The sequence below is a fragment of the Schizosaccharomyces octosporus genome, assembly GCF_000150505.1.
Source record: "Schizosaccharomyces octosporus yFS286 unplaced genomic scaffold supercont6.1, whole genome shotgun sequence".
Taxonomy (NCBI): Eukaryota; Fungi; Ascomycota; class Schizosaccharomycetes; order Schizosaccharomycetales; family Schizosaccharomycetaceae; genus Schizosaccharomyces; species Schizosaccharomyces octosporus.
In genome coordinates, this window is record NW_013185619.1 from 2,307,070 (window position 1) to 2,316,998 (window position 9,929).

General features: G+C 38.3%; 4 protein-coding genes across 4 annotated transcripts; all 4 read left to right on the forward strand.

The window, feature by feature from the left end:
- Positions 1-275: 275 nt before the first annotated feature.
- SOCG_03591 (uncharacterized protein) lies at positions 276-3,178 on the forward strand. The gene is made up of 4 exons (XM_013162079.1): positions 276-362; positions 413-575; positions 768-879; positions 929-3,178. The coding sequence occupies exons 1-4, from the start codon at positions 351-353 to the stop codon at positions 2,808-2,810; spliced, it is 2,169 nt and encodes a 722-aa protein (XP_013017533.1). The 5' UTR covers positions 276-350; the 3' UTR covers positions 2,811-3,178.
- Positions 3,163-5,536, forward strand: SOCG_03592 (type II protein arginine N-methyltransferase Skb1). Its single transcript, XM_013162080.1, has 3 exons — positions 3,163-3,545; positions 3,590-5,088; positions 5,149-5,536. The coding sequence occupies exons 1-3, from the start codon at positions 3,356-3,358 to the stop codon at positions 5,335-5,337; spliced, it is 1,878 nt and encodes a 625-aa protein (XP_013017534.1). The 5' UTR covers positions 3,163-3,355; the 3' UTR covers positions 5,338-5,536.
- A 122-nt stretch (positions 5,537-5,658) lies between these two features.
- SOCG_03593 (ATP-dependent RNA helicase Prp43) lies at positions 5,659-8,149 on the forward strand. The gene has a single exon (XM_013162081.1). It carries the CDS (start codon positions 5,741-5,743, stop codon positions 7,946-7,948), a length of 2,208 nt encoding a protein of 735 aa, XP_013017535.1. The 5' UTR covers positions 5,659-5,740; the 3' UTR covers positions 7,949-8,149.
- Positions 8,150-8,351: 202 nt separating this feature from the next.
- SOCG_03594 (alpha-1,2-mannosyltransferase) lies at positions 8,352-9,619 on the forward strand (the record flags this gene model as incomplete). Its single annotated transcript, XM_013162082.1, has 4 exons — positions 8,352-9,143; positions 9,183-9,281; positions 9,351-9,507; positions 9,564-9,619. 4 exons carry the CDS (start codon positions 8,352-8,354, stop codon positions 9,617-9,619), a joined length of 1,104 nt encoding a protein of 367 aa, XP_013017536.1.
- Positions 9,620-9,929: the final 310 nt, after the last annotated feature.

Genomic DNA, 9,929 nt, shown 5'->3' on the forward strand with positions numbered 1-9,929 from the left:
TATTTTTATACTATAATTTTCTAATTTATTCAACATTTATATACTTACCTAGGGATTCATTCATTGATATCTTGATTTACGCTATTTTATTTGTTTACTTCTTCATTTATTTATTAAAGCAGAACAGATTTCAACGCTATAGTTTTTACACAACTGTACGGCGTAGTTGATTAACCTATTTAGCGCTGATTGAATAGATGTCTTATTTACCCCCACCTATGATGATCCTTGGCTTTCATGGGTATAGTTCCTAACTGTACTATTAGGCCGTTACTCCAACCTCCTTTGCTCATAACTTACCTACCCCAAAAATTGCCTTTCGACCGTTTCTTGGAAGAACCTAAAAGAAAATGAGCTTGGATGTATGTAACAAAGGTAAAAAAGAAACAGAAAAAGTGCTAACTCTGAAAAGACGGCTAAAAGTGATTTATCAACGGAAGCCCCAGTAATGGGAAATCAACAAAACATTGATCAGACTGCTCCGAATTCTATCTCATTTACAGAAAGCAATGATTCAAAAAATGTTCTGGTTTTGAACAATGGATCGAGACTGCTTTGCATTGCAGACGTTCGTGGTAAGTAAATTGTAAAAACTGAGGCCTCCCACGGTAGCATGAGGTTTATATATTATGTGCTGTTAAGGAATATGAAGCGTATAGAAAGTGAATTCTTCAATTTGGTTCACCATGTTTGAACTACGGATTGTATTTCTACTAGGTCCTTTCCCTTAGTAGGCCATTTTCGTATATGACTAACATTTTCTTTAGGTGAATTAAGCCTTATCAATAAGCTCGCTGAAGAGACTCGTGCTGATTGTGTTATCCACACAGGCGATTTTGGGTTTTTTGAACGATCCTCTTTACCTAATATTTCTGAGAGGTATGTTAAATTGTGTGCATAAATATCGTATGAAACTAACTTCTTAAAGAACCCTTCGTCATATCGTCCAATTTTCGCCTCTCATTAAACGTTTGCCTAGATCAAAAAGTTTTGACCACTATCCTTCGAACCCTATAAGCGAATTAAAAAACAGCATTGCTTCTCATCCTGATTGTCTTCTGTCTGAACTTCCCTATTTCTTGTCTCAGGAAAGGAAATTCATTGTTCCCGTCTATACTGTATGGGGAGCTTCTGAAGATGTTCATGTTTTAGAGAAGTTTGCTAGCGGTGAATATTCTATTCCTAATTTAAATATCATTGATGAATTACATTCCCATCTTCTACAAATTGGCGATTTAAAAATTCGTTTACTTGGTCTGGGTGGTCCTTACGTTCCTTTTAAACTGTTCGACAATGGTGAGGGAAAGGGCACTATCGCAGGTGCTCAGGGTACCACATGGACAACCGTTTTGCAAATGGGTGAACTGATAGAGACTGCGAAGAGTTGTCTTGACAGGGAGGAAACCCGTATTTTTATAACTCATCATCCTATTGGTCGAGAAGGTGTGTTCTGTCAACTCGCTACCATTCTACAAGCTGATCTTACTTTGTCAGCTGGTCTACATTTTCGTTATGGAGCAAGTTATAACGAGTTTTCTGTCAACCCAAATCCAGAGCATTATTTGCAGAAGCTTTCTGCCGGCCGTGCTCAGTTCATGGAGGTTTGGGAAACTGTCAAGTCAGAAGTTGAACGAATGGTCACTCCTGACCAACAGCATTTGGTAAATAACGTTACGCGTCTTGTTTCCAGAATGCCTGATGCCACCAATAGTTATGCCATGAATAATATGCTTCCTGGAACTGCCTTGAAAAATCTCTGGAACTTTAATCTGCTCGATGCCTCTTTTGGGTGGAATGTTTTAGTGGTGGAAAATGGCCACGTCCAAGTTGAAAGTAAATCTTTTGGTTTCAATTTGGGTTATCGCCGTTCTGCCGCCCGTAGAAATGATAATTATAATAGAGTAACCGAGGGAGGTTCTACTGGTGAATCGTACTACAGACCACAAAAATCTGAGATACAATCTAGACCATCCTTAGCTGCGGAGGTGGAGGGCGCTGGCAAACAAAACGCCGAGCCAGTTACTGAAGGATCGAAAGCCACTGTGGAATCAGAAGAACCTATGCAAAAGGAGGAAGCTTATCCTGACCAAGCACCTAAAGAAACTGTTTATGAAGAGGATGAGTCTTTAGCTGCTTCGAAATCTCCTAACGATACAAAAGATATCGAAAAGGGATTAGCAGACACGACAGTTTCATCAGCTCCCGCAGAAGAGAGTACCATTGACGAGAGCAATGAGGCTGGGAAGATTTCTGAAGAACAAAATGCTCCATCTGTAGATGCCCGACAGCCACCCAAAGGTGACTATCAAAGGAATATGGATCGTGGATTCCGTCCTAATTACGGAGAGCGTCAAGAAAGATTTGGTTTCCATATAGCACCTTGTAATACCGAAGAAGAAGCACGGTCTTTCTTCACTGATGGTGCTGATCAACTAATCACTGCTGTTCAAATTCGTACCTCCACGAACCGTAACAGGAACTTAACGCCAAACACGAATGTAACCCCCACAAATTATGCTTATGTTCATTTTGAAAATCAAGATGCTGTGAATAAAGTAGCTGACAAGATTAAAACTCCCGAGGGCGTTCGTGCCAAAGTATTGCGTGATGATTACTACCGACAAAATAGAGGATGGTATAGGGGTGGCCGAACAGAAGGTCATTATTCTGGTATGCGTACAAACCGCGGACGAGGTGGTCGTGGTCGCTATCCTAGAATGCAGCAACATCCTCGTCCAGTCCAATCTGCTGGAGCTGGAGCTTCAATGGCCCCTAACTATAGCACTGAACAAAGCCCAGCTGATCATTAATGAAAACTGTTTACGATCTTAACGATTTACTATTTCCCTTAAAATTCCATTCTTTGTTATCCTTTTGATTATGGATTGATGTTCATGTCGTTTCCGCGTCTTTAACTTTCCTTTTCATGACTGCGTCTTTTGAAAAGATGCTTCTTTTCATAGAATCTGGAATTGGGTGAATAAGGTAGAAAAAGTTTTGTCATAGTAACTCCTTTTCTACACCAGTTTCCGACTTTCTAATTCTACGATTAAAGGCTAGAATTACGAAGTTCGTCTGCTTATAGGTTTATAAGCAAGATTTGAATACTATATAATGACTTTTGTAAAAAGATTGAACATTAATAGATTTGATATAAAAAACGCATTTTTAAACAGTAAAAGCATCTTTCGAACGCTCTTCTAAGATATAATAGAAGGTCTCAAAAACATAGGAATATAAGCTATCGCTTGTAAAAGCATGAAACGAGAATAAGTAAAGCCAAAATAAGCACCTGACCCTTACCAACGTATGAGGTTATAAACACGGGAATTGCGTATTTTTCTCTAAAACACAAATGGCTTCAAAAGTACCCACAGTAGGAATTTGTTCTTCAAAAGAAGCAATTTATTTGTCCCTACAAGAGGGTTATGATTTTGTTGGGGTTAGACTGAGTACTGATGCTTTAAAGCAACGCGTGGAGAGTTTAGAGCCCTTTGAAAATGTGCAGGAGTTCCTTGACAGTGAAATAGATTATCATCCTGAAGGTTTGGACTAAATTTTTGTATTGTTGCAGCTAACGTTATAAAAGAACACGTAAACAAAGTAGTCGGACTCACGTCAGAATGGATTGAATTGGATTCAAACAATGCTTTGATAGCTCAGCGGTCTGAAGAAATCTTAATGAAAGAAGTCTCTTTTGCCTCTTATTGTGGTCTTGCCAGCGTTGTTTGTAACGGCCCAAAAATCGCCGATAACATAATGCAATATGCTAGATCATGCTCAATGATTTTGGATTCTAGTTTTAATATTAATCTACTTCTTCAATTCCCCATTGAAAGTGGGAATGAAGACCTTTTTGAAAATTGGAAGATGTGGAATCTTGTTCGTACTGCTTGTAAATACAATCCGCGATTACAACTTGCTCTTGAATTACCTCCGTCTTGCTCTCCACCGATAGAATTAGTAAATCGATGGTATGCTGAGCCCATTGATATGATTACCCTTTCCTGTATGGCTTTTGTTCCAAACCCAACGGGTTACCCAGTATTGAGCCGTAAGCTTCGAGCTATTTTTTCTTTATACATCAGAAAAAATCCAAAGGTTTTTCTACGAGACAGCGATTTTCCTGACAAAATTGGTGAATCACCGGACTATAGTATATATATGAAACACCTTTTTGATACACAGCCTCCGGCTCCCTTGGTTGAAGAATTCGCTGGCGGATACAAAGACTATTTACAGATCCCACTGCAACCACTCAGTCATAACTTGGAAAATATTACTTATGAAATTTTTGAGAGAGATCCCGTAAAGTATGCTCAGTACGAACAAGCAATTTTTTCGGCCTTAAACGACAGAGATGAAGCTTCGGTGACCCGCATTGCTGTGGTAGGTGCGGGAAGAGGACCTTTAGTAGATTGTGCTCTTCGGGCAGCTATTTCCTCTGCACGCACGGTGGATATGATAGCATTAGAAAAGAACCCTAATGCTTTCGCCATGCTTTTATTAAGAAACAGACAGGACTGGGCTGGAAAGGTATCTCTTGTTTTCGGGGACATGCGAGAATGGAATCCTGATTATAAAATTGATATCTTAGTGAGTGAATTACTGGGAAGCATGGCAGACAACGAGTTAAGTCCAGAATGTTTGGACGGCGTTCAGCGTGTACTGAATCCACATAACGGGATAAGTATTCCTTCCTCGTATACTTCGTACATCACCCCGATTATGTCCCCGAAACTCTGGTCGGAAGTTCGTAATATGAACGATGCTTCAGCATTCGCAAGGCAGTATGTCGTATTAATGAACTCCGTTGATTTTTTAGCACCGAACGACGAGTTCCGTTTTCAACCACTTTGGTCATTTCACCACCCGAACAATGAGACTAAGTTGTTTACAAAAAATCAGCATAATCGAAGAAGCGCAGCTGCAAGCTTTCAAGCAACAAATCCAGGTATATTACACGGCTTTGCTGGTTATTTTGAAGCTATCTTGTACAAAAATATTTCACTCTCCACGTTGCCTACAACAATGGAAGAAAAGTCTCCTGACATGTTTTCATGGTTCCCAATGTATATTCCAATTGAGGTATGACTACATATGTTTTAAGTTTCTGTAATTGCTATTTTTTACTTACCATTAATTTAGAAACCCATGTACATTCCCGAAAACAGCCAACTCCAGGTACACTTATGGAGAATGACTGATGGTGTACGAGTTTGGTTCGAATGGTCCGCGAATACATATTTAATTTTGAGAAATGGGAGTCAGATTCATCTTTCTTCTACAGAAATTCATAACGCTTCCGGAAGGGGATTTTCGTGCCTTATGAATTAAATAACGTATTCATAAAACCTTCATTTTCTTTTATCGTTTGCTTTTTGTTTTGTTTTGTTTTTTTTAATCCTTTTGTTTTTGTATAATTACGGCGATGTGTATGTACGCAGCATAACGTCTACAAGTTTGCGCACACTTCCAATATATCAATGATAAATAATATTTTATACCTATATCAATAGCTTTGGTAAATGTACTTTCGAAGGTTTACTAGCTCATAACAATTCCTTCATTTGTGTTACTATATAATTCGAAACATAGTTAATTAACTTCATCCATTAGTACACTGAAAATCAGTGCAACTCGTTATAGCCACCTTGTGCTGAATTGACTGTTGGTGAAATTTCTGCTTTTTGCCATACGACACTCAGCAAATTGAAGTTGCTGAATTCAGAAGCATACCATGGAACCAGCATTAAAAAAATCTCGTTCTGATTCAAAAAATCCATACTTGTCTCACTTAGAAGATGGTAGCGATGGCTTGGAAAGTGTTTCTTCGAATGGTTTAACAAGACGTGCAACAACGGTTGAAGCTGTTGAAAAAGCAGAAAATGGGCCCAATAATCCTTTCAATGGCATACCATTTAGTGAAAAATACTTTGCTATTTTAGATGGAAGACGTCAATTGCCTGTGCATCAGCAAAGAGATGAATTTTTGAAGCTTTACCATGAGAACCAAATTATCGTATTCGTTGGTGAAACCGGTTCTGGTAAAACTACTCAAATTCCCCAGTTCGTTTTATATGATGAATTGCCACACTTAACGAATTCTCAAGTTGCTTGTACTCAACCTCGACGTGTTGCAGCTATGTCAGTTGCCAAACGTGTCGCAGATGAAATGGATGTCAAACTCGGTGAAGAAGTCGGTTATAACATTCGTTTCGAAGACTGCAGTGGTCCCAATACCATGTTAAAATATATGACTGATGGTATGCTTCTACGTGAGGCCATGAATGACCACGCATTGTCGAGATACTCTTGCATTATTCTTGATGAAGCACACGAAAGAACTTTAGCTACTGATATCTTGATGGGTCTCATGAAGCGTATAGCCCAAAGAAGACCTGATTTGAAGATTATTGTCATGTCTGCAACATTAGATGCTAGAAAGTTTCAAAAATACTTTTTCGATGCTCCCTTATTGGCAGTGCCAGGACGAACATTCCCAGTCGAAATTTATTATACCCAAGACCCTGAACGTGATTATTTAGAAGCCGCTCTTCGTACTGTCCTTCAAATCCATGTAGAAGAAGGCCCTGGCGATATCCTTGTGTTCCTTACTGGTGAAGAAGAAATCGAGGATGCCTGCCGTAAAATTGCATTAGAAGCCGATGATTTACTTCGGGAAGGCGCTGCAGGTCCCTTGAATGTATATCCTTTGTATGGCTCTTTACCACCTAATTTGCAACAACGTATTTTTGAGCCAACCCCAGAAGATACAAAATCTGGCCATGGTCGCAAGGTTGTTATTTCTACCAACATTGCTGAAACATCTCTTACAATTGACGGAATTGTTTATGTCGTTGATCCAGGATTTAGTAAGCAAAAAATTTACAACCCTCGTATTCGTGTCGAGTCCCTTCTAGTTAGTCCTATTAGCAAAGCTAGCGCTCAACAACGTGCAGGCCGTGCTGGTCGTACCCGTCCCGGTAAATGTTTCCGACTCTACACTGAGGATGCTTTCCGAAAGGAATTAATTGAACAAACCTACCCCGAAATCCTTCGAAGCAATCTCTCAAGTACAGTTTTGGAGTTGAAAAAGTTAGGAATTGATGATCTTGTCCATTTTGATTATATGGATCCTCCGGCACCCGAGACCATGATGCGTGCTTTAGAAGAGCTCAACTACCTTGCTTGTTTAGACGATGAGGGTAACTTAACTCCCCTTGGCCGCAAGGCTTCAGACTTTCCTCTCGATCCTAATTTGGCTGTTATGTTGATTAAGAGTCCTGAGTTCTATTGTTCCAACGAAATTTTGTCCCTTACTGCGCTTTTATCTGTTCCCAGTATTTTCGTTCGTCCAAACTCTGCTAGAAAACTTGCCGATGAAATTCGCCAACAATTTGAGCACCCTGATGGTGATCATTTGACGTTGTTGAACGTGTATCACGCGTACAAATCCAGTGAAGGTACTTCTGATTGGTGTTGGAATCACTTTTTATCTCACAGAGCTCTTATCAGTGCTGACAATGTTCGAAACCAACTTAGAAGGACTATGGAGCGTCAACAAGTGGATTTAGTTTCCACCCCTTTCGAAGACAAAAACTATTATGTGAACATCAGAAGAGCTCTTGTTAGCGGATTTTTCATGCAAGTCGCTAAGAAATCTGCTAATGGTAAAAGCTATGTTACCATGAAGGATAATCAAATGGTATCCCTTCATCCTTCTTGCGGATTGTCGGTTACTCCAGAATGGGTAGTATATAACGAATTCGTTTTAACGACTAAGAGCTTTATTCGCACAGTTTCTTCTGTTCGACCTGAATGGTTAGTTGAATTGGCTCCCAGCTATTACGATTTGGATGATTTTGACAACAATAAAGAGGTAAAGTCAGCACTTCAAAAAATTTACCAAATGGCCGCTAGATCCAAGAAGGGATCTCGAAAGTAATTAAGATTAAATTTTTGAATGGGATTTTCGGATCACTTCTTTACTAACTCATTCTTTTGTCTTTTTGTTAATATATTTGAAAGTGTTTTATAATATAGACCTTGCTTAGGGATATCGGATATCAAAATTAGGTAATAATGGATCTTATTAAATGATAAACTTACATTTGTGTAAACTACTTAGAAGATAGACAAGTCCGACATAGATAATGGTTGTAACTGCCACTCTAATATGAATAGAAAAGATTTTGATTGCTGTATGTAAGAAACCCGAACTGAGGATCGTCAAACATGTGCAGTTTTATAGTGACAACTGGTGTATTTTGCTGCAGATATTTAAACCTGCTGGTGAAATCACCTTTTTCACTACCTTAATTTCGAGGAATGCACGGAGAAATCACATAATGGGATTATTGACTTTGGTTAAAAATAAAGCATTACTTTTCTTGGGCTTACTTTCTTTTGGGATCATACTAAAGTACATAGTTATAGAGGACTTGGAAGTTATTACTGAATTTGAAAAATCTTTGGAGAGATTGAATCAAAACTTAATAAAGGATGTGAATAACTTCCAAAGAAAGGAAAATGCAACCCTTCTAACACTAGCACGAAATTCTGAGTTGTATGAAATAGTAAACACTGTCCTCAATTATGAAAATAAGTTCAACGGAATATACCAATACCCATGGGTGTTTTTAAACGATGAACCATTCTCTGATAAATTTAAAAACACAATTACTCGTTTAACCAGTGGCCCTACTTATTTTGGAGAAATCCCGAAAGAGCAATGGGATATGCCAGAATCTATAGACGTTGGGCGAGCTGAAGCGTCATGGGGGGAAATGGCAATGAGAGGCATTATTTATGGAGGGAAGAAATCTTACCGACAAATGTGCAGATACTATTCTGGTTTTTTTTGGAAACACCCGTTGCTCGATTCATACAAATACTACTGGAGAGTTGAGCACGATTCTAATTTGCTATGCAACATCAAGAAGGATCCATTTACTGAGCTTCGTGAAAAAAATAAAACCTATGGGTTTGTCATTACTATTAAGGAAATTGCAGCGACTGTCCCCTCTTTATGGAACACAACCATGGATTTTGTTGCAACATATCCCGAGTTGGTAGCACCTAACAATTTATGGAACTGGATTTCTAAAAACGAAGGAAGAGATTATAGTTTGTGTCATTTTGTAAGCGTTAGTTCCATCTTTCTCTACTAACATACTTAGTGGTCTAATTTTGAGGTAGCAGATTTAGACTTCTTCAGGAGCGATGCATACCAAAAATATTTTGATTACCTGGATAATGCCGGTGGATTTTTTTATGAAGTACGTCAAACCAAAGCTATTCTACGTCCTATGTTGGCAAGCATTTGAACAACTATTAACTTGTCTTAGAGATGGGGTGATGCTCCGGTTCATTCAATAGCTTTAAGTCTTTTTCTTGATAAAGATCAAATTTTGTTCTTTAAGGACATAGGCTATGAGCATTCGCCTATCATTTACTGTCCTACTAACAATAAGCACTGCAGCTGTGATGTTGCCTACGGAGATCGTATGTAGAATCCTTCTCAATTATTCAATGTATGGTACTAATCAGTTGAACAACAGTGAAAGACAGTAATTCTTGCATTTACAAATACTTGCAAGTAACTGAAGGTATTTGAATTTCCCAAGCGAGCTCTACGAATTTAATTTTACTTTAAGTAAGGAATAAATAACCTTTGCGCTTCTATCGTTAAAATTAATGTCTAAAAAAAAAAAAAAAAAAAAAAAAAAAAAAAGCATTACTAGTTATGTAAAACAAACCGAATATCGCTTTTTTTCTGGTTTGAGAATCTTGGATTGCTAAGTGAATATAGAATAAAAATTCAAATAACATGAAAAAAAATTTATTCTGATTTGTCGCCAAAAGACGAAAAAAAAAAATTAGTAGGCGCATAAAATTTACTACGAATAGTTACTCGCTAAGTAACG

What these genes read in the sequence shown, in the direction of transcription:
- SOCG_03591 (XM_013162079.1), top strand. An exon ending in TTGCATTGCAGACGTTCGTG is followed by an intron (nt 576 to 767) that starts GTAAGTAAATTG and finishes CATTTTCTTTAG; the next exon opens with GTGAATTAAGCCTTATCAAT. An exon ending in TTACCTAATATTTCTGAGAG is followed by an intron (nt 880 to 928) that starts GTATGTTAAATT and finishes AACTTCTTAAAG; the next exon opens with AACCCTTCGTCATATCGTCC.
- SOCG_03592 (XM_013162080.1), top strand. Translation starts at nt 3,356, where the DNA reads ATGGCTTCAAAAGTACCCACAGTAGGAATTTGTTCTTCAAAAGAAGCA. An exon ending in AATAGATTATCATCCTGAAG is followed by an intron (nt 3,546 to 3,589) that starts GTTTGGACTAAA and finishes ACGTTATAAAAG; the next exon opens with AACACGTAAACAAAGTAGTC. An exon ending in CAATGTATATTCCAATTGAG is followed by an intron (nt 5,089 to 5,148) that starts GTATGACTACAT and finishes CCATTAATTTAG; the next exon opens with AAACCCATGTACATTCCCGA.
- SOCG_03593 (XM_013162081.1), top strand. Translation starts at nt 5,741, where the DNA reads ATGGAACCAGCATTAAAAAAATCTCGTTCTGATTCAAAAAATCCATAC.